The sequence below is a fragment of the Piliocolobus tephrosceles genome, chromosome 3 (genome assembly GCF_002776525.5).
Source record: "Piliocolobus tephrosceles isolate RC106 chromosome 3, ASM277652v3, whole genome shotgun sequence".
NCBI classification, from domain to species: domain Eukaryota; kingdom Metazoa; phylum Chordata; class Mammalia; order Primates; family Cercopithecidae; genus Piliocolobus; species Piliocolobus tephrosceles.
The window spans coordinates 80,108,877-80,134,946 of NC_045436.1; the positions used below are offsets into that span (position 1 = coordinate 80,108,877).

Sequence of the window (26,070 nt, forward strand, 5' to 3'; positions counted from 1 at the left end):
CTCAAAGAGACACCAGTCAGAAATATAGATATGCTTATGCTTGCTTGGTGTCCTTGATTATAAATAGTCCAAACATCACAAAGCTAAAATCAAGGTGATTATGTAACTCCTAAAGATGGAAGTTGTCAAAATACATCACAACAAAACAAATTTTAAAAGGCTATTTTAAATACAAGATTCCATCTTCACTAAACTGCCCCTTAGATCACTAAGATAATTTAGCATGAAAAATCAACTTAGATAATCATATGTTAAAAAGCTGCCACCGGCAGCTTATTAGTTCCAAAGCGTTCCAAAAAACCTCAACCAACTTGACATTTTGATCTCACGTGTCAAAAAGGTGGTCAAGGTTGATCAGTTAGCTTTTATCAGAAGAATTTGCTCCTGATGGAGTGGCAGCTATAATCATATGGTATTTTTAGAACAGTGATACAATGAAAAATAATATCATAATTATGTATTTATAAAGTGTTGATTTTCTACAAACTAGAGGTTTAGCAATGGTTGCTAGAACAAATAATTACATTTCTAAAAGAAATAAAAAATGCATGGAGATAATATCAATCAAATGAGCTAATGAAAAATCATGACCCTATTATCTTAATGAATGCATTATAGTGTTATAAATGCCCTTACACTTACATCTTCATCACATAGTATGAATGACAAATAGAAAGACCAAAGAACTGATAAATTACTGTCTCCCTAACAGAGTGTAATATGTGAATCCCATGTCCCTTTCTCACTTATTACAGATGCCTTTCATTAGTGAGTTCATATATTCTAATAATCCATCCAAAAATATTCATAATTATGGGAAGACAATAACATTGCCATTTTCACAGTCATGTTATAGCATTTTTAGTGTACTGAGTACAGTAATTATTTATTAAAAGTAACACGAAAACAGAAATAAAATACTTATATGTACAAAGTAGCATGGTATGATTTCAACCTAATATTTAATAATACACATGCAAATTTTCCCTGCATTAACATAGTGGTAAACAATAAATACTAACAGTAGGTAATATAAGAACACCGAGAAAAGTAGGAAAGTCTTCATGGATAAAAATTCTTGGCCCAGAAAACTTTAAACGTTAAGGAAAGGTATGCCTGTCAGCGAGTCCACCTCCTGGGCTGTCAGATTCACTGCTCACAAATTCCCCTCCTAAAATTCCTTTTCCTAGGAACACTCCTATAAATGGAGTAATGTAATTTTTAAACGTCAGAGGACAGGAGAGCGCCGGGGTTCTTTTTGATTCCATTAAATTATTGCATGTCAGCTGGACATCATTTTACTGGGACTGACGACTGGTGTACAGGCCAGCAGCAGGTGTGGAAGTCGGGATTGATTCTGCAGGACTTTCTCATTTCCCCCTTGGAGCATGGAAGCTGAAGATTAAGCCTGTGAGCAACAACAACAACAAAGTTCAGATTCCAAGAAAGCAAAGAAGAAATAGAGATGCTGGGGGAGTCCATCTCTTAGTAAGAAATGGTTGTCACTAGCTACATTTTTTTCACCTAGTAGAATCACTTGACTGTCTCTCAAGCACTTCAAACTTGACATATCTGAAAAGAAAAGCACTGTTTTCTTTCCCAAACCTCACTCCACAATCTCAATCTTCAGTATTTCCTCCATGATGCATTCAGACACCCAGGATGGGAATGTGGATATTGTCTATAGTCCTATTCTTCCTCATTCCCCACTGGCCACATCCAATCAATCACCACATCATGAAATTTTTAACCTCCAGACATTTTTCTCTATTCTATTCTGCCTCTTCATCTTCCTCCATACTGCGGCTCCCTAGCTTAAGCCTTTGTCTTTTTCCAGTGGAGTATTGCAATAGCCTCTGACTTCTCTGCTTCTGGTCTTGCTCTTCTTGAATGAGTCTTCCACATTAAACACACACTGCTGTATATCAAGCATAAATCTCATATTCCTCTTCTGATTGAAGTCCTTAACTGTACCCTGTCACTAATGCGGTACAGTTCAAGATCTGTTGCTTGGGGTGACAATGTGAGTAATTAAGAAATTTGTGGGCAACTTCAAAGCTTTGCTGCTGTCTACTCATCAGGGAGAAGAATGAATAGGCATCAGAAGAAAGAATGAAGGAACACCATTTGCCACTTCTTCATAGGAAAGATAGCCAAGCCTTTGGTTTACTATTTTGCATTTTTCTCTGCAGTGTAGGAACAACTTTCAGTATTGGTCTATAAAAGAGCAAGAGATGGAGACTTCTGTGTCCCAAATAGGAAACGGGCAGTGGCCCAACCTGGCAGGGATTAGATGGTGTTGTGTTGCTGATGGCAGTGCTGGTGGTTTGCTAGAGAGCATGATATGGTGTGTGTGGTGGTGTGTGGGGAGTGGTACTAGTGGCGGAGACCTGTAACCAACTCTTTCCTGGTTTGGTTGGTGAAGGCAAGTCCTTTGATAGGGATGGCTGAACTGTTGCTTTACATGGGGGAGCATTGGACATTGGCTGCCATGGCCTGCAGGTAGCAGCTACAGGTATCCATGTCAATTCTTAGGATAAGGAAATGATTATAGAACAGGATATCTGTGACTTCCTCCCAGAGCATTTGTGGCTGATAGGTGGTTGAGCACATGCCAGAGCATGGTGTAGCTTAAGCACCATGATTTGAAGAATTATTGCAGACAAGGCTTCTCTTTAATTATTGAACTAGGTTTTTAGGCATATTTTGTATTCAAGGTCAAGTGAGGGGTTCCTCAAAATGATAAATGACTTCTTTTTTTGTTTTTATCTTCTTTTCTTTAAACTTTTATTTTAGGTTCATGAGTATATGTACAGGTTTGTTACATAGGCAAACTGCATGTCGTGGGGTTTTTTGTGCAGATTACTTTACCCATGTAATAAACATAGTATTTTTTCGATCCTCACCCTCCTCCCACCCTCCACCCTCAAGAAGGCCCTGGAGTCTGTTGTTCCCTTCTTTGTGGATAAAGGACTTTTGATGTCATTAGTGAATGAAGGAAGTTAGTACTTCATTCTAGCCTCATGCAGTCCTTCATGATTTACCTTGGTAAACAAGGCTTCCTGTGATCTAGTACCCTCTACTACTTGAGCCTTATTTCCCAGTCAGAGGTCAACGCTTCTCAAGCTGTTTATAGTGAAGAACAATGTTGGTTTCTAACAATATCTATTCAGCTACAGACAGACATTTAAAAAAGTACAATAACATGAATGTTGCAGCAGTATCAGATTGCTATAACAATTTTTAAAGTTTTATAATTTCTTTCACATACCATTCAGTTTCACAATTCTTTTCCTGTTTGTACATGCTATTCCCTGTGCCTGGAAAATCTTTCCTCTCTTTACCTAGGCCACTGTCTTGTTTTTTTTTTCTTCTCATTCTGTAAGTTTTAGCTCAAATACCATCTCTAAGAAATTTGCTGTCAAACTTCACGGTATCATGTCTGTCTTTACATAACACTGTGCTATCATTTACCATATTATACTACAATTATTTTTCTTATCTGTGTTTCTTTCCACTTCTGTAAGCTTCTTGAGAACTGCAACCATGACAAGCCCTCTTTATATCTGGGCTAGTACTTGACAAGGAGCAAGGTCTCAGTCACTTTTTGTTCAACTAAGTCATAGTCCTCTATAGATGAATTTTCAAGTGAAGTCAAGAGTTTGTAGCATAGTTCAACTGGTAAACATCTGCATTTGTGCTAATAGGATGATGCTCATGATTGATACTGTTTCAATTATTTTCTCAAAGATCAGCAACCTAAATAAGAACAAACTCTAGTTGCATCACCATGTATTTCGACAATCTCTCTCAAAAAAATAAATTTTGCTTCATTAATGATTCTTTACGTCTGTACCAATATCAGTCTTTGCTTTTAATGGCTATTTTATAATAGATTTCATAACAGGTTTCTTTAACACTACTGACAACAATTTATAAACAATCAGAATGGCCATAGGAGAAAAGACCATGGTTTTATAGATGTGGAACACAGTGTAGAGCACTATTAAGAAATTCATTCAGGGTTATAGAATATGATCATAATATACAGTTGGCCTTCCATATCTGTGGGTTCTATGTCCACAGATTCAACCAACTTGAATTAAAAATATTCAAAAACAGTAAAAATTAATAATATATTAATACAAATAAAATATAGTATAACTATTTATATAGCATTTACATTATATTAGGTATTACAAGTAATCTAGAGATAGTTTAAAGTACTACATGAGAGAATTTATATAGGTTATATGCAAACACTATGCAGTTTTATTTACATCAGGGTCTTGAGCAACCACAGATTTTGGTATCTCTAGGCCCTTTGAAATCAATCTTCCACCTCTGTGAATACAGAGCAGCAATTGTAAATCTCCTTTATTTATGATGTTTTCCTTTTAGCTTGTGTTATTTCATTTTAAAATGAAAGAAAAATAAATGAAAAACACGTTAAGCTCATCTGGAAGTTCACAAAGATACTCTTAGATTATCAGGGCACCATTTAGAAAATTACAGAAGTACCAGGAAATTGTATCTTGGAGAAAAATGGAAATAGCTAACAATCCACATTGCTGAGGGTTTGTGGGAACGGACTTTCATCCAAGCTACTAGACTTCCTAACACCGCAGTTCTTCACGGGTCTGCAACCCCCTTCACTCTTCAGCCTTCCAAAGTGTCTTGGAACAGAAGGAAGATGAGACCTACTGGTGAGGGAGCAACCAGGTAGCAGCAGATTCCTCCTTGACAACAGCGCAGAGTTGGTCATAGAACAGTTAAATGGCTATCTGTTCAATTCTAAAATTGTTATTTTTCCCTTTTAATTTTATGTCTTAGGCATGCTTTCATGTTATTAAAAATTATTTTGAGAATTATTTTTACTCATTATATAATGTCACTATGCGAAGTATAATTTATTTTATAATTTCCATATCATTAAACATTTAAGCTGCTTCTACACGTTTGCTGCCACCCTCTTGTATATGATTTCACGCTCCCACAAGGTAAAGCTTTGCAGAAGGCAAGGTTTATAGCTCATAAATGTTTCAAAATTGCTGTCTGCCCTGCCAAATCACATTAAACGTAATACTGTGAACAAAATGGATTATCAATATATGAAGCAACAAGCATTAAATATATCTAGAATATTGTTTTGGGATGGAAATTTTTAACATAGGTGATTATTTCTGTAATACTGTTTGCTGTTACATGAGAGTTCAAGACTTTTTAACTTCTTTCTCGAAATCTTCTAGGTTTGATGAATTCATTTCTATATATTCTGAATCTCCAAGTTGATATCTAATTTCAGGTTGACAACCTAGACAGCAGTTACTCTTTGCTTATTAAATTCAAAGTACAGTGATAGAAATATCTTAAAGAAAAAAGTGAGACAGACAATAGAATTGACAGATGTCAAACTTGTTTCTTCCCATTACTTTCTGATCTTTACTCTTCAGAACATCATTATATAATTCCAAAATTACAAAGAGGAGTAACAAAAGTTATTTAGCTTTTCAAATCAAAAGCCTTGGAATCTGAGGCTCGGAATATTTTTTTAAAGTACAAAAATGGAAAGGAATGGGAGTTGAACAAAAATTACTTTTATTAAGCTGGTTCGAAAGTCAACACTGTTTCTTGCCTTCTATATACTTTTTCTTTCTTTCTTTCTCCCAACCCCCCCAACTGCAGAAGACTTGTTTTCTCCAAGTTGATCAATTAGTTACTAATATTTGAACATTTTGGTAATTTAGAAAACAGCCCTTTACTAGCCACTGGGTTGCAAAGCAACCATAGCAAGTATGGAAGGAAGCTTTCCATATATCAGCTAGGGCTGAACAGCGTATCTCATCCCCAGCTTCTCAAACTTTGCTCCTGGAAGTGTCCATTGCATAGGATGGACAAACTTCCAGATTCCTTTTTTTTCCTTTAAAACTTTCATTTTAGTTTCAAGGGGTACATCTGGAGGTTGGTTACATGGGTAATTGCATGCCATAGGGATTTGGCGTTCAGAAAATTTTGTCACCCAGGTAATTAGCGTAATAGCAAATAGGTAGTTTCAAAGTACTCACTCTCATTCCACCCTCCCCCTTTAACTAGGTCCTGGTGTCCATTGTTCCCTGCTTTGTGCCTGTGTGCATTCAGTGCTTGGCACCTACTTAGAAATGAGAAGATACAGTATTTGGTTTTCTGTCTTCGGTAACTTTAGTTAGAATAACGGACTCCAGGTTCATCCATGTTGTTGCAAAGGCAACAATCCAGTTCTCTTATATGGCTGCACAGTATTCAATAGTGTATGCATACTACATTTTCTTTAACTAGTCCACCATTGATGGGCCTCTAGGTTGATGGGCATCTAGGTTCATTCCATGTCTTTCTTATTGTAGATAGTTCTGTGATGAACATATATATGCAGGTGATTTGACAGTAAAACAATTTGTATTTCTTTGGTCTATATCTAGTAATGGGACTGCTGGGTTGAAAGGTAGTTCTGTTTTAAGTTCTTTGAGAAATCTCCAGGCTGTTTCCACAGTGATTGAACTAATTTACATTCTCACCAGCAGGGTATAAGCATTCCCTTTCCTCTACCACCTGGCCAGCATCTGTGACTTCTTGACATTTTATGGTCGCCATTCTGACTGATATGAGATGGCATCTCATTATGGTTTTGATTTGCATTTCCCAAATGATTAGCGATATTAGGCACTTTTGCATATGCTTGTTGGCCCTGTGTATGTCTTCTTTTGAGAAGTGTGCATTCATGTCCTTTGCCCATTTTTTTAATGGGGTTGTTTTTTACTCTTTCATTTGTTTAAATTCCTTGTAGATTCTGGATATTATACCTTTATTGGATGCATAGTTCATGAATATTTTCTCCCATTTTCTAAGTCATCTGTGTACTCTGTTGATAGTTTCTTAGGCTGTGCAGAAGCTCTTTAGTTTAGCTAGGTCTGGTTAGTTTTTGTTTTTGTTTCTATTGCTTTTGGAGTCTTCGTCATGAAGACTGATGTCCAGAATGGTATTTCCTAGGTATTCTTCTAGAGATTTTATAGTTTTTGTTTTACATTCAACTCTTTAATCCATCTTAGTTGAGTTTTGTATATGATAAAAGGTAAGGATCCAGTTTTAATCTTCTGCATATGGCTAGCCAGTTTTCCCAGCACTATTCATTGACTAGAAAGTCCTTTCCCCATTGCTTGTTATTGTCGGCTTTGTTGAAAATGAGATAGTTGTGTGTGGCATTATTTCAAAGTTCTCTGACTTGTTTCATTGATCTATGTGCCTGTTTTTGTACCAGTATCATACTATACTAGTTACTGTAGCCTTGTAGTATCATTTGTCATACTGTACTAGTTACTGTAGCCTTGTAGTGCCATTTGAAGTTGTATGCGTGTGGCATTATTTCAGGGTTTTGGAACTCGTTTCTTTGAGCTACCTGTTTGTTTTAGTACCAGTATCATACTGTATTAGTTACTGTAGCCTTGTAGTATCATTTGAAGTTGGGTAGTGTAATGCCTCCAGCTTTGTTCTTTTTGCCTAGGATTGCTTTAGCTATTTGGGCTCTCTTTTGGATCCAACTGAATTTCAGAATAGGTTTTTTCTAATTCTGTGAAAATTGTCATTGGTAGTTCGATAGAGAATAACATTGATTCTGCAGATTGCTTTGAAGAGTCTGGCCTTTTTAAACAATATTGATTCTTCCAATCCATGAGCATGGAATATGTTTCCATTGGTTCATGTTATTTCTGATTTCTTTTGACGTGTTTTGTACTTCTCATTATAGAGATCTTTTGCCCTCCTGGTTAACTGTGTTCCTAGGTATTTTATTATTTTTGTGGCTCTTGTGAATCAGATTGCATTCTTGATTTGTCTCTCAACTTAGATATTGTTGGTGTATAGAAATGCCACTGAATTTTGTACATTGATTTTGTATCCCAAAACTTTGCTGAAGTTGTTTATCAGAGCTAGGAGCCCTTGGGAAAAGACTATGGGGTTTTCTAGGTATAGAATCATATAATCTATGAAGACAGATAGTTTGACTTCTTCTCTTCCTATTTGAATGCCTTTTATTTCTTCTCTTGCCTGACTGCTCTGGCTATGACTCCCAGTGCCATATGAATATGAGTGGCGAAGTGGGCATCCATGTCTTGTTACAGTTTTCCTGGGAACGCTTCCAGATGCTTCTTCCCATTCAGTCTGATGCTGGCTGTGGGTTTGTCATAGATGGATCTTATCATTTTGAGGTATGTTTCTTCAATGCCTAGATTGTTGAGGGTTTTCAACATGAAAAGATGTTAAATTTTATCACAAGCCTTTTCTGTCTGCATTTATTAAGATGATCATGGAATTTGTGTTTTGAGTTCTGTTTATGTAATGAATTGCACTTATTGATTTGTGTATGTTGAATCAACCTTGCATCTCAGGGATGAAGCTTTCTTGATCATGGTGGATTAGCTTTATGACATGCTTCTGGTGTTCAGTTTACTAGTATTTTATTGAGAACTTTTATCTATGTTCATCAGAGATATTGGCCTGAAGTTTGCTTTATTCATTGTGTTTCTGCAGGTTTCATAGTATCGGTGTGATGTTAGCTACATAGCAAGAGTTAGAGAGGAGTTTATTCTCAATTTTTCGGAATTGTTTCAGTAGGATTGGTACCAGCTCTTCCTTATACACCTGGTGGAATTCAGCTGTAAATCTGTCTTGTCCAGGGCTTTTTCTGGTTGGTAGGGTTTTTATTACTGAGTCCATTTTGGAATGCGTTATTGGTCTGTTCAGGTTTTCAATTTATTACTGGTTCAATCTTGAGAGGTTGTGTTTTTCCGGGAACTTACCTATTTCTTTTATGTTTTCTGGTTTGGGTACATAGAAATGTTTGTAATAGTCTCTGGATTTTTTGTTTGTTTGTTTGTTTTTTGTATTTCTATGGTGTCAGTGGTGACATCCACTATCATTTCTGATAGTGTTTATTTGGATCTTCTCTCTTTTTTAGTCTAGCTAGCAGTCTATCAGTCTTAATTATTCTTCCAAAAGGCAAGTTTTTGGTTTTGTTGATCTTTTGCATAGTTTTTATCATCTCCATTTCACTCAATTCATCTCTGATTTTGGTTATTTTTCTTTTGCTAGCTGTGGGATTAGTTTGTTATTTGTTTAGTTCCTCTAGGTGTGATGTTAGATTGTCAATTTGAGATCTTTCTAATTGTTTGATGTAGGCATTTAGTGCTATTAACTTTCGTCTTAACACTGTTGTAGCTGTATCTCAGAGATTTTGGTATGTTGTATCTTTGTTTTCACTAGTTTTAAATAATTTCATGATTTCTACTTTAATTTCATTGTTTATGCAAAAGTCATTCAGGAGCAGATTGTTTAATTTCCATTGAATTGCAGGGTTTTTAAAAATCGTCTTGGTATTGATTTCTATTCTTATTGTGCTGTGGTCTAAGAATGTGGTTGATATGATTTTGGCTTTTTTGAAATTATTGAGAATTAGTTTCTGACTGAGCATGTAGTCAATTTTAGAGTATGTGTCATGCATGGATGAAAAGGATTTATATTCTGCTTTTGTTGAGTGGAGTTTTCTGTAGATGCATGCTAGTTCTATTTTGTCAATTGTCAAATGTAGGTCCCAAACATCTTTGTTAGTAATCTGTCTTGATGATCTCTCCAATATCATCAGTGGAGTGTTGAAATCCACTATTATTGTGTGGTTACCTAAGTCTCTTTGTAAGACTAAAAGACTTTGTTTTGTAAATCTAGGTGCTCTAGTGTTGGGTGCATATATTTAAGATAGTTAAGTCTTTTTGTTGAGTTGAACCCTTTATCACTGCCTTTCTTTGTCCTTTTTGATCATTTTTGGTTTAAAATCTGTTTTGTCTGAAATAAGAATAGCAACCCCTGCTCTTGTTTGTTTGTTTTCTATTTGCTTGATAAATCTTTCTCCAACACTTTACTCTGAGACTATAGGTGTCCTTGAATGTGAGATGGGTCTCTGAAAGACAGCATACACTTGGGTCTTACTTCTTTATCCAATTTGCCACTTTATGCCTTTTAAATGGAGTGTTTAGCCCACTAATATTCAAGGTTAATATTAATATGTGTGGATTTTAACCTGTCATTCTATTGTTACCTGGTTTTATGTAGACATGATTGTGTTTTTGCTTTATAATGTCAATGGTGTATGTACTTTAGTGTGTTTTTGTAGTAGCCAGTAAAGGTCCTTCATTTCCATATTCAGCACTCCCTATGAACCTCTTGAAAAGTAGGTCTGGTGGTAATGAATTCCCTTAGTATTTTCTTGTCTGAAAAGGATTTTATTTCTGCTTTGCTTATGTAGCCTAGTTTGGCTGAATATGAAATTCTTTGTTGGAATTTCTTCTCTTTAAAGATGCTGAATATAGGCCTCCAGTCTCTTCTAGCTTATAGAGTTTTGTCTGAAAGGTCCAGTGTTAGCCATTGATGGGGTTCCCTCTGCAGGTGACCTGCCCATTCTCCCTAGCTACCTTTAATATTTTTCTTTTCACATTGACCTTGGAAGATCTGATGACTCTGTGTCTTGGTGATGGTTGTCTTATATAGTATCTTGCAGGGGTTCTCTGAATTTCCTGAATTTGAATATCAACCTCTCTAGCTAAGTTGGGGACATTTTCACGGACAATATCCTCAAATATGTTTTCTAAACTGCTTGCTTTCTCTCCCTGTCTTTCAGGGATGCCAATGAGTCATAAGTTTTTCCTCTTTACATAATCTCATGTTTCTTGGAGATGTGTTCATTTTTGAAAATTCTGTTTTCTTTATTTTTATCTGACTATGTTAATATGAAGAACTAGTCTTTGAGTTCTGAGATTCTTTCCTTGACTTGGTCTATTCTGCTGTTAATACTTCTGATGTGTTAAGAAATTCTTGTGGTGAGTTTTTCAACTCTATCAGATTAATATTTTTCTTTCTTAAAATGGCTATTTCATCTTTCATCCCTTGTATGGTTTTATTGAATTCCTTAGATTCCTTGGAATGGGTTTCAGTCTTCTGATTCTCAATGATCTTCATTGCCATCCAGATTCTGAATTCTATTTCTGTAGTTTCATCCATCTTTTTTTCCAGTTCAGAATCATTGCAGAGCAACCAGTACAGTCATTTGGAGGTAAGGAGGCAATCTGGCTTTTAGAGTTTCAGGAGTTATTGGGCTGGTTCTTTCTCACCTGTGTGGGGTGATGTTTCTTTAATTGTAGCATAATTTGAGTATAGTCAGTTTCATTCCTATATGTTTTCAGAGGGCTGAGGCTTTGTGCAGGGTCTTTATTTGCAGTTGATTTCTTTTCCTTGGTTTTATAGAGGACTATATTACCGAAGTATTTTTGGTGTTAAAGTTTGGTTTGCAATTCAATAGATAGTGCTTAAACATAATGGCTGGTAGGTAGATTCTTACCCAGCCATGCAGCCCCTCTGTATTTCCTCACATTTGTAGCCATGCTCCCCCTCAGTGCTCTGAGAGTGTGTGATCCTCTCCCACTCAAGTGCTGGTCATAGATCTCAGCTTAGCACTCCCAGACTGTGCACTGCAGGCCTGAGACAAGCTTAGGATTTTTTCTCTCCCCCCAGCTTGGTGGCAGCAGGGGTAGAGACCTTGGCATGCCACTCAGAGCCACTGCCTATTAGACTAATCAGCTGGGAAAAGGTGATTGTATTGCAGGCCCAAGCTGGGGGCTCACGACTGGTGAAGAGCAGGAGGGCAGGGAGAGGCAGTCTTGCCTCTTTTCCATAGGGCACTGCAGCATGCTGAGAGTGCACAAATTCCAAGATTCCTAATCCATCCCTAATTACTGGCTAGAGGGGGATAAAATCCTGATACTGATACATGTGTTTGGATGGCAGTCCTCTGTCTCTGTCTTCTGCTACTGGCCAGACAAGCACAGCAGGTACCATTTATTCTACAAGAAATTTCTGAGTGTCTGTAACAGCACAGGTTTAGTAGTTAGGCATTAGACGTAGGCCATGAATACAATATTTCTCATCGTGGACACTTTACCTAGAGTGACTACCATTGTGATCAGGGCAATTCTGGAGATGTATTTATTTTATTTCATTTTATTTTTTATTGTTAGTTGCCAAAGGGTCGATTCTTCTGCAAGTTTTATAAAACCTCAAAAACTAAGTGACAACACTTAATCGATACTTCTTGTAACAATTCAGTTAAAGTCAGAAGAGCATTTCGTTACTCAGTTCCGGAAAAGTAAAAGGCAATCCCGTACCAACTGGGAGAGTTAATTCCAAGGTAGGTTTAACATTGACCTGGGCTCTTTACTAATATAAGAAATGTACCTGCCTTGAGCTTACTCCCGGTCATGACATGGAATATACTTTTGAGAAATTTCCATTTTTTATTGATTCACAATTATTGTAGTAAGATTGATCATTTGTATCTGATTTTGTCAAGCAATCTGGAGGGCTCTGTTGCTTGGCTGGTTACACAGCAAGACTGTGTCTACATGACCAGCGGAGTAAAAGGAAACCTGGCTGAAACTGAATTTTAGATCATCTTTTTGGAGGTGTTTTTTCCACACATCCATGGTTTCTAGACCCAGAGATAAAATGTATTCTGGTATGGTCCTTATAGAGAGAGGGCAATTGGACCCTTCACCTAGCCTCTCTGAACCCATTTCCCTGAACCAGACTGTGACTGTGATACACACCTTTACTGTAATACAGTTTCTATGCTTTATCATTTTCTTGCAATAAACTGCAAATTTGCAAGCACTGTCATTTGGATCCTGCCAGTGTTTGTTAGCAACAGAAGCCTGTCTAAGTGCCACAGTTAGTGTGTGCTTACTGACCTAGGTAGGCAGACTGAATTTACAAGGAAACATTAACAACAGGCAGAAAGAACAAATTGTATCATTCCTTAGATAGGCAAGAGAATTGGACAAATCGTCTACAACCACCAGGTCATGCAATTTTTGGCAATTTTTGTTAGAGTTTGTTTTTAGACAAACAATGAATGATCATTGCATTGACACAAACCATTAACTTTTCAGCTTTTGAAATTCTTTAAAAACAATCTAAGCTGCACCAGGCTAACAAAACAGATATTAATGATTGTCTCCGTGAATGAAAGAGGGAAACTTACATAATTATTGCTTAGGTGTGGGGAGACTTCCTCAAGCTGTCAGTTCTTGGTTTTTCCTTGTGCAGAGTGCTCACCTGAGAACAGAAGATATGTTTTGATCTATAAGCTCAGAGACTGAGTAAGGATGAAAACAAAGTTTCCTAGCTTTTTTCTATTTTTCAAGGAAAGTTCAATTGTCCTGCAAGAATGTCATTAGAGCCACCGTTTGCCTCTTGGTATTGCCTAGAAATTAGTCACCAAAATATATGAGCTTTTCCCAACCATCATCTGTTTTCACTCCAAAGTAGCAATATGAAGTCCTGGGTGGGAAAGGTCAGGGGGCAGTGGGTGTGGGAGATGTGAGTTGGGAGATGATATCAGAGAAACCCTGGGGAATGAGTATTGATGTTTCCTTGTTACATGAGCTGGCTCTGCCTAAGCAAGCCCATATCATGTACTTAAAGTGCCATTTTATCAGGAAGACATTCTAGGGTCCTTCTGTTTAAATAATTCAGTGAGGGTTTTGTGAAAATGAATTTATAGGCCAAATGAACACTTGGGTGATATACAGAGCAGCGCAGGTGCCATTACTCAAAATCCCAGTGCTATTCCACCACCCAATATACACAGAAATATTAACCTAGGATGATGGCAAGTTGAGAGGCTCCAAGTATTTTTTATATGACAATGGATTCATTACCAACATATTTCGCATTACTTCTGTCCTTTAGGTAGAACTGAGTATTAACGTCATTCACACAATACAAAAGCAATATAGGTCAAAATCTCCAGCTTTTAGAATAAATTTCATCATTTTGCTCCAGCTTTTATCTGCCAGTTGTTAGGAAATTTGTCCTCTGGGGACTCTGAGAATGTCACCTGTTACTTGTACCAACATGGTAATAACAAATAGTGCCAGAGACCTCTGAGGAGAACAAACTCAAGACTCCTCTTCAAGAGCTCCTTTGGTTCTATGCTCTGAGAAATGTTGCATATAGTGCTGCAGCATTCCCAGACCCTGCTCCAAGGCAATCTTTTGCTAACTATTGTTCATTTTGCAGAAGATGCAGCACCTGCTTAGAACCCATGGCTATGAAGTACCGGAATGAGAAGTAAACAAAATAAATATTGATTCATCCCCTAGCATCTGCCAGAAGTCAAGCAAAGCAAGTCATTGAAAATCTTTACAATTCTTAATATTCTTCCTCAAGGTCTGTCTAATTGACAGACTAGACATTTTGAGAAAAATTTAATAACAATATGATATCAGTAATAAGAATAATGATATTTATAGTAAAATCAAACAACCCATATACATATCTAGTGAAAAAAAAAATCCAGAGGGAAATATAACAAATGCCAATAGTGGTTGTATGAAGATTGTTTCATGGGTAGTTTTAAATTCTCTTTTATTCTCTATTTTTTCTATTTTTCATTATTCATAATCTGGTCAAATATTAAAATGGTAGTTTCAGCCATGAAAAAATATTATAAGGCAGTAAAATATGTTAATTTGCCAAATTAGCAACATGTTAAGATGAGGGAAAGACCATTTGCAGTTGAAACAGTCAAGGAAAATTTGGTCTAAATGCAGAGAATGAGACAAATATTGAAGGGCTGAGGACAGAAGAGGATTCTACATACGGCTTTATAAATCTGTGAATGTTTTATTCATTTTTACTCTGTGGTTCATTTTTTGTTTTTAATGAACTTTTGTTTGTAAAAGTAAGCAAAAAATGATGACTATGCACTTAATGAGTAATTGCCATAGCATACTCATTAGTTATTTTGCTAATGACATATTAATCATATGTAATTACCATTAGAGGGGGAAGTGCACATGACAAAGAAGAGCAAGAGACTCCTCCTTCAAGAAAGCGAGGTTCAGAAAGACAGAGACAGTCAGGGGACAGGGAAGGGAATAAATGAAGTCTGAGAAATATGCGTTATTATTGCATATCAAGTGTTTTCAAAACTGAGCTAGAGAAGGCAGGCACATCATGGAAGGTGTTGCAGACATGTTAAGGTGTTTGAACTTAATCTTAGGTTATTACTTATCAGAGTCTTCTAAGCAGAGGAGTATTCTAATAAATTCAGATCTGATTTTTCTTACTCTAAATGGTTCGAAGTCAACTGATGCTTTGAAGCTAAGTTTAGTGATACAATGTTTTTCTTCTTCCATAGAGTCATATATTTCTAATTCCAAATTTTTTCTTTATAATTTGTATAACCTGACATATTAAAAGTGAGATAATGTGTATTAGCTTTCTGAGATGATATAAGAATCACATTTAAAACACATGTCACATACATTTTTTAGTCAATCATGGTGACCTTTAACCTGATGAGATCGCTTACTAAAGCTGAGGAGTAGCTCATATGTTCTTGTAAAGGACTACTTGATCTGCAACATTTGATGCTCATTTTTTTCCTGAAAGCATCTTCTTGTTAGACCCTAGCAAACTTTCTCTTTTACATTTAAGAGAGTTCCAAATTTAAACATGTATGAGTTACAACTTCAGCAGAAGACCTTATTCAACAAAGAATATATTTAAAGGAAGCAGGGAGTATGGATGGATGAACATCAACCACATTACTTACTCCATGACCTAATTGAAAAAGAGGGATTTGGAGTGAAAGAACTCTCTTCCCAGGAGAAAATGACCAGAACTTTAACTGTGGCTCATTCAGGCTTCTAGAAAACCAGAAGATTTGACATCCACTGGCATTTTTCCTAAAGGTGGGTTGCTGCAGAGGGCTGTTTCCTTGGAAACATTGTTTATTGGTCTGTACCACAGTAAAAAGTCCAGGGTTTCTACATTGAAGTAATGACAGATTCAGACAATTTTTATGACCCCTGAAGCTCAAATTTCATTGTGTTACCTATCTATGCTCATTAATTAACACTGTATTTCTTAGGTCTTGAAACAAAGAAAATAAATTGTTAACAGTCATCAATTCTGAGTAGTTGGTGGTCAGATATTTGTTCTATCAATTTTTTTCTATATTTTAAAAATTTCTAAAAATTTTTATCTAGGCAGCAGTGGAAAAATTGAGCTAAGCTTGTGAACTTACATCAAACCTAGTCATTTAAGTTTTTTTTTTTTTTTTCTGCTTATTTTTTAGGAAAGACATCAGTATTAGGTAAGAGAAGTTACTTAAGTAAAAATAATTTTAGTAATGTAACTTCTCTTGAGTGTAGTGAGCATAGTATTATAAAGAAAATATATTTGAATAAATTTTGAAATGCAGTGGGAAGAAATTTGTTTGCTAGTGTTTGGGGAGACACCAAGTTCTGTTAATGATAGACTTTAATAAAAATTGTGGTACTACAAGGAGCATTTGGATAGCATTGTATTTTAGATAATAAATTCTGGACTACTGAAGTCTACTCTAAATCACCAATTTCAGTGTTGCCCTATCACCAAATATTTTCCATGGTAGTCATCTGGGTTGCCCTTTGGGAGGTTATTTTGCTAAAAGCAATATAATTTCTAAATTGAAGTTGGCAGAAATAAAAGTATTCAAGAATATATGTTACTATTTCCATGATAAAAATCTCCCTTTTAGACCTGTGACCTGACTTTGAAGAAAAGGAAATTAGGTGGGCTAAGGGTCGATTTAACTAGTCCACCACCGTCTATTTCACTTACTGCTATAGTCACCACGAGAGTGGGAGAAAGCCTACATAGAATTTTCCCCAGGCATTAAAGAAGAGTCTGCTGTTACATTTGCAACCAAGAAACACAAGGTTCTCTGAGGTTTTCCCCCTGCTAGAAGTCATGATTCTAGTATCAGTTGTCCCATTTCTTTGGTGGAAATGGGTGGTAGAAAACTGCAGGTAGTCCCGAGCCCAGCGCCCTCCTCACAAGGAGAGCCAGGAGCTTCTACACAGAGCACTTCCAGGTATGTTTAGCACCCTAACTCACCGCTTGGAGAGCCAACAAGACTGCAGAGTGTTTGGGATATGTGTGATGCCTGCTTGCAAGCCACAGGCAGATTCTGAGGACTTTTCTTGATAAATCGTGTAGCCACGCTTACGGTCTCTGATGTGCTTACTCAGGACTGGTTCACATTTAGCCTGCTTGACCACTTTTTTTTTTTTTTGCCCTTTTCCCTGACCTGGTAGAATAGGCCTGGCTACTGAGTAAAGGCTGGTGAATAGCCAGGAGGAAACTGTGAGTGGCTTCTAACCACTTTATGGGTAAATTCTGCTCCTTTGCACCCTTCAGATGGTTCCTCCTGAGACAAAGGATAGTATGGGAATAAAGGAAATGTGTGTATTAAAGAGTGGAAGAGATGCAAGGAAAAAGATCTCTCCTAAAAGAAGATGGGTCATGTGAGGGGTTTCAGCATTCCTGCACAGGCTTCAGCTGTCCTTGCTCTTCAACTCTTCTGTTTGCCTCTTGCTATTTGTTCTAGATTGAATTTATACATGAAATTGAGACCACTTTCAGACTTTAATATCTTGCTCTTGATTTGGGACAATATTTATAGCTTCTGTTTTACAAAATTATTTTGAGCCATCAGAAATATTTATTTATTTATTTATTTATTTATTTATTTATTTATTTATTTATTTTTTGAGGTGGAGTCTTGCTCTGTCGCCCGGACTAGAGTGCAGTGGCCGGATCTCAGCTCACTGCAAGCTCCGCCTCCCGGGTTTACGCCATTCTCCTGCCTCAGCCTCCCCAGTAGCTGAGACTACAGGCGCCTGCCACCTCGCCCAGCTAGTTTTTGTATTTTTAGTAGAGACGGGGTTTCACCATGTTAGCCAGGATGGTCTCGATCTCCTGACCTCGTGATCTGCCCGTCTCGGCCTCCCTAAGTGCTGGGATTACAGGCTTGAGCCACCGTGCCCGGCCGGAAATATTTATAATATAGCTTATCCCCAATATTCAATTGGGGAATTGGATATTGTAAATGTATTAATGTAACATGATATTTAAATTAGACCCACTTTTTTTTATTCTTTATTAATTAATTAATTAATTTATTTTTATGAAGTCTCACTCCTCTGTCACCCAGGCTGGAGTGTGTGGCAGGATCTTGGCTCACTGTAGCTTCTGCCTCCTGGGGTCTAGCATTTCTCCTGCCTCAGCCCCCCAGGTAGCTGGGATTACAGGCATGCACCACCATACCCAGATAATTTTTGTATTTTTTAGTAGTGACAGAGTTTCACCATGTTGGCCAGGCTGGTCTCGAACTCCAACTCCTGACCTCAGGTGATCTGCCCGCCTCAGCCTCCCAAAGTGCTGGCATTACAGGCATGAGCCACAGCTCCCGCCAGATTATTTTATAAAACTAATAATTGCTTTTAATTGATCTGTTTTGTGATATCAATGGTTTAAATGTCTGATCTACTCAAAACAAAGGAAAATCCATGATTTTAATTTTGAAAAGCTGTCCAGCATCACATTTTTTCATTGTTCTTGACACAAATCATACCTATATTTTGAAAGACTTTTACAATTCCAATCAAATGAATATACCTAAGAAACTGGAAACATTCACATTACATCAATAGAATATTATATTTTACCTTCATGGAGAGGCACAATTAAATTTATATAAATGATATAGAACATGATTTACATTTTAACTGATGAGAAGTTTTTTTGCCCTCTTGACCATATGTGACTACATAACCAGTACCAAAATGAAACAAAACAACAGCAATAATTTAAAAACTTGTTAACAAAATTTGTGATCTTTCTGCCATTCCTGCAGAATAGGAAATGCCTCCAGCCATCTACACATCCACACATATATAGAAAGCAACCTCTAAAGGCCACATAGTCCAATAATCTTATCAAAATGGTAAGATTTTTCTTTCCTTCATGGGAGAATTTTACATTTATTGACAGTAATTGGCTATTTCTAAAGAAGTTAGGCTTTTTGTTTATGTTTCACATGAACAAAATCCAAGGTTACAGTTAGATTCTAAAATAACTAATTTTTATCTAATCAACTGTCTGGAAACTTACCAGACTCATGAGAAATTGTCTTAACAGTAAGAAGCTTCACACTCTCTTTATCAGACTGAGGTCTATTTGAAACAGAAAACATTAAATTAGCACCACAGTAATCAGCATTGTATGTTTGTGAAAGTACTGTGACACAAACAGAATAATGAAGATACATAGGCATATATAATTTTCACATGTAAATGGTAGGATCTAAACAAAAGATGATATACACACACATATATCTTTCCATGGCAAGAACTTTGTCTTTTCATGTACAAATGCACATAAGCTTTTTAGCAATTTTTACTTTTTCTGTAGTCAAGCCAATAAATCCCTGCCACTCTCTTATAGTGGTGATTGTCAGATAAATTAAAAATTAGTATGAGCTGTGTGAAGCACTTGGCACAAGGTCCATATTGCACATGTCTCCAATTCTGAATTATGGAGAGGAAGACATATAAATGTTGACAAACCTTTTGGGCTTATGCTGAATTCTGGAGATATTCCTTTCATGAAGTCCTGAGATACTGTAGTACAGTATCTGAACTGTCTATTTTAATCAAGAGTTCTCACCTATCCGAAAGAGTTTCAAACTCTGATTATTTCCTTTGGACATCTCGGGAGTCTCTAAGTCATATGAATAGTAATGTAGCATTGTTTCTAAAGTTTACAACATTATGAAATATAAAAACACTTGTATAAAGGTAGACCACAAACTCATGTCAACAAGGAAAACAAGGTTTGTTTTGACATGAAAAACAATTCATCATGTCTCTTTGCAGCACCTTGGTTGTTACGGTTGCTTGGATTGGTAAAATCTGCTTTATTTTAATCAAGTCAAAGTCGAATAGCCATCTACCTTAAAGGCACTGAGAACTGGCTCAAGGTAAAAGCACAATTTTCCCTGTGATAAACATTAAAAATTGTCACTGGGAAAACTATCTAAAAACTCTAGGGATTTTTCCTATGATATTTTGCCTCATAATTATATTCCTTCTTCTACTTTTTCCATTTCATCTTTTTATTTCCCATTTTACCATTCTAAGATTAAACACGATCTTATATTTGGAATTTCTGTTAAATGGAGAGAGTTCTGACAAATAGTCAAAGCCAATATGTAGTGCTTCTACACTTTAGAAAATAATCCAAAAAAGTATAAGTAGAGTTAACAATAATTTTCACATGTAAATGGTAGGATCTAAACAAAAGATGATATGGGCTTACTTACTGATCATTTCCATTTTCTGGTGTGCCTAGAAGAAGAGGGAGTTGTTATTAGAGTTGCAAAGAAGTTGGCTACCAAAAATCTGAGCCCCTGTAACCCGCTTACCTGCCGCCCACTCTTTTCTATACAGAGATGTTTCTAAGCCATTTTAAAATATTTTAATTTTCCCCTTGCCAAGCCATTTCCTCAGGTATGGTTAATATTTATCCTGGCATTCATGGGATAGTCCTAATTAGGTCAACTCCACTACATTTAGTTCTGGACTAATCTTGATCTTGTAGTTTCATATCACTCTGTGAAATTACTGTTCATTATTGCATATCCCACGGACAACAGAAAATGTCTGTTTATTTCAGTATCTCTGAAAAAATTCTATTAAAAGCATTGAAGATTTTATGCCAGAGAATTGAAGTTTTGACTTTCCTTTATACGTTGTTCTTTTCTGGGACAAAAATCACTGTTTGTGGTGAGCTACAATGTAGATACTATATCTAATTGTATCTTAAACCCACTGATCCAGCCTCTCAAAAGAGCCCTGCAAAATGTCACAGAGGCTACTAGCTGCAACTAATCTTTTGTACTCTTTGCCAGGCTGCTTCACAACTGTCTGGTAGAAAACACCTGGGGTTTAGAGCGAGAACTCAGAATGATTCATTCTGCACAAGGACATGGCCTCTCTGGAGTGAATGTTGGTGATCAAATCTTGCATTAATCTGTGGCCAATCAAGCCAACTGTTTAATGTGATTGCATAAGGTTTCACTTGTTGTGCTCCTTTGCTCTGGTTTTATTCCATTGCTACTCAGCTTCTGTTTCTTAGATTTCCTTTCATATTTAATCTAAATGTTGTCATTGAATATGCCCTTTGAATGTAATTCTCCTGGCCTTGACGATCCTTGTTTTAAAAAGACCTTAACTTCCACTAATATTTTGGCTGCTTCTATTTCTGTCATTTTGGTTAAGATATCCAATCATAACTCTTAATCCCTAGGATTTAACCCATGGCACCATATGCTGCTGACCAATTAGACTTAACCTCATCTTTGCTCCATCAGTAAGGATTTAACAGCATTTTTTTGATTCCTATGTGTCAAATACAATATCAACTGTGATGCTAATAGCCCTGTTTTAAAGTGAGTTGATTTTTTTAATTTATAATTTTTGTGGGTACATAGTAGGTGCAGATATTCATGGGGTATAAGAGAGATTTTGATATAGGTGTGCAATGCATAAGAATCACATCATGGCAGTGGTGTATTCATCCCCTCAAGTATCCTTTGCGTTACAAACAGTCCAATTATATTCATTGAGTTATTTCAAAGTATACCATTAAGTTTATTATTGACTATAGTTGCCCTGTTGTGCTGTCAAATACTAGGTTTTATCCATACTTCATATATTTTTGTACCCATTAAGCATCTCCACTTCCCCTTCACTACCCTTCCCAGCTTCTGGTAGCCATTCTTCTACTCTCTCACTCCATGAGTTCAATTGTTTTGATTTTTTAGCTTCCAGAAATAAAAACATGGGAAGTTTGTCCTTCTGTGCCTGACTTATTTCACTGAACATAATTACTTCCAATTCCATCCATGCTGTTGCAAATGACAGGATCTCATTCTTTTTCATGACTGAATGGACATTACTGTGTATAAGCACCACATTTTCATTATCCCTTCATCTGTTGATGGACACTTAGGTTGCTTCCAAATCTTGGCTATTGTGAACAGTGCTGCAACAAATGTGGGAATGCAGGTATTTCTTTGATATACTGATTTCCTGTGTTAGTCATATATACCCAGCAGTGGGATTGCCGGATCATATAGTAGCTATATTTTTAGTCTTTTTGAGGAACCTCCAAGCTGTTCTCCATGGTGGTTGTACTAATTTACATTTCCACCCACAGTGTACGAGGTTTCCCTTTTCTCCGCATTCTCTCCAGCAAAATGTATTGACATTTTTATATGCCTGTTTTAATAATTTTTCCCTAGGAAACTATAGCAATATTCTCATTAGCAGATAGATGCCAACAGACTATTTTCTGCATTTATACCATTCTAATTTGGTTAAAGCTCAGTCCACTGTCAACCTTGTCCAGGTAAGCTTAATTTTGTATTGAAATCTCTGATTCATGTTGTCTTCCACAGAGCAGAATGGGTTTACTAATTTCTCGAACTAGATAAAGTCTCTCCCACATATTTGAAGAGTGATTAACTGCAGGTATTTAATGGTGTTAATTTAATGATAACAGTGCTGTAAATTCTGTCTCAGAAACAAAGTTAACAATAACCAAAAAGATTTGGCTACTTGTACAATTGCCAAACTTGACTTTAAAATACTTATGTCTTCAGAATAGCTATCCATAGTGGTTGGAATTTTACACACCCACAGAAGCCTCTTTAATAGGAAATGTCAACTTTTCAAATACTGTATTCTTAAATCTTCCTATGTCAACTAATTTTTAGTATAGCTTTTTTTTTTTTTACAAATAAATTTAGCACATTAATTTTTACCTATCCTATATACTCAACACTCACAGGCTTCAATTTGGATAGCCGATAGGATAATAGATAGGATAGGTAGGTAGTTCAGAAACTTAGGGAAATTAAACTGACTTATAAAAATGCTGTTTCCCTTCTGAAAACTGAGCAAGGAAACATGTTTCAGACTTTAAGAAGTTTATTCACTGATTCCCAAAGGAAAAGGCATTGATTTGCTTTTACTTTTCACCAAGAACTAAAATGAACTCTGCTGTTTTGGTCTCCTAGTTTCTCCTGGTACTGTCACGATCATACTACAACTGTCCATGCAATTCACGGTCAGTAGGTGGCCTTAGGGATAACATTCATTAGTGTCCTGGGGGGGCACATTGTCCATGACGTAAACAAAGAATAATGCAGCTTATATTCCTTTTGAAAATAATTGCTTTTTACCTTTTAACAGTTTATGAGACTTAGGTAGAGTTTTTTAGTGACATATTTAGAATTAAAGTGGGGAAGGAGAATCCTATTTACTGTATGTTTAAAAATGTAACTCAATAAGCATATAGGAAGTGCCTGCTATATATTAGGCACCATGCAATGTGAACAATATGTGATTTGTGACTTGGAGGGGTTGCCTGATTTTCAAGAGAGGTAGGCACATGGAGAAATAGGTAACTATTCTATGGTATGATAAATGATATAATCCAAATATGTAGTATTACAATTAAAGGTAGAATTCATTCTGCTTGAATAAGTGATATGTTATAAAAAGATACAGTAAATCTGTGTTTTAGTTGAGTCCTAATGGGTAAGTTGAAGATTCGATGCATTATGAAAGGTAAGAGGTGGGCTGGATATTGCAGAAGGAATAGTATGGGTGAGGGCATGGTTACGTGATACTACATTATATGACTGGGGCTGGGCTGTGAAATGGAAAGATAGTTTGGAATTAAGGTAACACGACAGCTAAGCCACGGGAGTTGAAGGGGTATTTAGATGAAGGTTGAGTAAAGAAGAGCCAAAGTTCCTGGAACAGAAAAAAAGACTGAGTAAAGACTAGAATAAATCAGAATTTAGTTAGCAATAATTTATCAGTAGTAGTTCACTAATTGTGACCAACATACCATCCGATCTTAATAAGCAAATAGGGGAAACTAGGTGTGGTGACTCCCTGTACTATCTTTGTACCTTTCCTGTAACTCTAAGTCTATTCTAAAACAGAAAGTTTATTTTTAAAAAGGATAAAAAATATAACATGGTCATGGAAGATACTTTCGTTGGGTGTGTCTCCAAGGAGAGCAATTAGTCACAGAACATTTTTTGAGATTATGGGCCCCTGAGCTGAATTCTTAGCAATCCCTGTCTTTATTTTCTGTTACATAGAAATGGAGTTAATCTTTACCATAGACAACGTGTCATTTTTATGCCCTCTTTACAACCATATTCCCCTGACCACCCACAAAATTTGGGCTATTTCATTAAAAAGAATTTCCCCACATTTGATAATATCTACTAATAATATTTAATTCCCACCCTGCAATTCACTAGCATTCAGTGGGTGTCTGTGCCCTTCGTCCTTTGTTTCTATGATCAGGAAATACGACATTTCATTTCTTTCTATAACTCTTCTCTCCCTTTAAGAATTTAAAATCAAGTTTAAACCGAGCCTATATTCATTCTTCTTTCAGGAAAATAAGAACAAACACAGTTACCTACCCGGGTCTGCCTTCCAGCACATTCGGTACAAACCCACCAGAACAAATACTGAAAGTGTTATTACAATCAAAGCAATGACCACCGGCAAAATAACACCTAAAAAGAATTGGAGACGTTGTCAATTAGAGTGGCTACTGAATTTCACAGCGATAGTTTAGTAACTGAGCAAAAGCATGAGTATTTCCTTTCTTCTTTAAACATCATTCTATTAAAAACATTATATTTTAGGCAAAGATTTATCAGATTCATGGAGTTTGCTCTAGTTGTCATTTTTGACATAACCACTTGATGTCAGTCTTGTAACCTTTCTGAAACAAAAGTCTAACCTTAAGAGAGAGTGCCCCATCTTCCTGGAGACTGAAGAAGTGGGGAGATGGAAGACTGGAGAAGCAGAAGTTGTACTCTAGATTATAATTAAATCCACATTCACTCATTACATTTTTTAGTACTTTATAATGAAGTTACTGGGAAAATATATATAACCCAATTGGGATTGCTCTAGTCCTAATGCTGGCTTTCTAAAACACTCACAAATTTCTTTCTATAATAATATCTAAAAACTAGAAAAGACATAAAATATTGTAAGTAGATATCACAGTGAAGATGATTCTTAAAAATGAACATGATTCAAGAAAGATATGTATATGTGTGTCTGTTTGGGGGAGTGATGTTGCTGCAGTAACTTAGGGTGAGTTTTTCATATTTGTATTGCCTGCCTTCCTTCCTTGCTTCCTTCCTTCCTTCCTTCCTGATGGTTATTTCTAAGGTTAAAAGTACAGTGATAAAAGCAGGAGAGCTGTCATAGACACACAACTAAAGGAAATTAAGATGGCTATTAGTTTAGCATGTTTGCTTGCATACATACTCCTTATATATTTATCAGGGGTGAGAATTGTTCTCCAATTCATCTGTAGGATGGTTTACACTTCCATTGTCAGAGTTAAATATTTGTTTTAAGTAAGTTCTGCTGATTTCATAGTAGACCTTAGGTGAAATCATTATTGCCTCCCAAAGTGAAGATGTCATGAATCAGCAGGTCAGTAATTTCTATGATGACTTATTTAATGGAATGGGTTTACCTAAACTTAATAGAGTCTTTTATAGTAACAGTTTTGAATATAGTCTTTTAATTCTTAATTACTAAGGAAATTATTTTATATTCTGTATTCAGTCTTAGCACACACATAAACGTTATATGACATATATAGGTTTTAGTTAAAATGGAACATTTCTTAAAGGCCGTTTTTAATATTTTATGAAGGCAAACAATTTGTTTTTTGATATAATTTATTTATTGTTTTAATTATTTACTTGACAAAAATGAAATATATTCGGGGTATACAACCTGATAATTTGGAAATAATTCACTTTTACAGGGACATCTACCTGTGCATTTTGGCTTATCTGAAACTAGTGCCATCGAGTCATCCTTGGCCCTTCATTGTAATTGCTAAACACTAAGCTTAGAAAAAAAATTGCCACAGTGTGCTTTTTTCCTCTTCTCCTCTTTCTTTCTCTTTCTTTCTTTCTTTTTTCTTTCTTTCTTTCTTTCTTTCTTTCTTTCTTTCTTTCTTTCTTTCTTTCTTTCT

At 36.2% G+C, this 26,070-nt stretch overlaps 1 protein-coding gene across 1 annotated transcript in view; it reads right to left on the minus strand.

Annotated features, from left to right (window-relative positions):
- Nucleotides 1-1,160: 1,160 nt before the first annotated feature.
- The window catches only part of EMCN (endomucin), a 136,471-nt gene continuing 111,561 nt past the window's right edge, over nt 1,161-26,070 (minus strand). Inside the window, exons 7-11 of the mRNA XM_026455015.1 lie at nt 24,482-24,577; nt 20,291-20,315; nt 19,081-19,142; nt 13,115-13,188; nt 1,161-1,408 (exon numbers count right to left, since the gene is read on the minus strand). Coding sequence (XP_026310800.1) covers nt 13,154-13,188; nt 19,081-19,142; nt 20,291-20,315; nt 24,482-24,577 — 218 coding nt within the window. The 3' untranslated portion in view covers nt 1,161-1,408; nt 13,115-13,153. The remainder of the gene's footprint in view (nt 1,409-13,114; nt 13,189-19,080; nt 19,143-20,290; nt 20,316-24,481; nt 24,578-26,070) is intronic.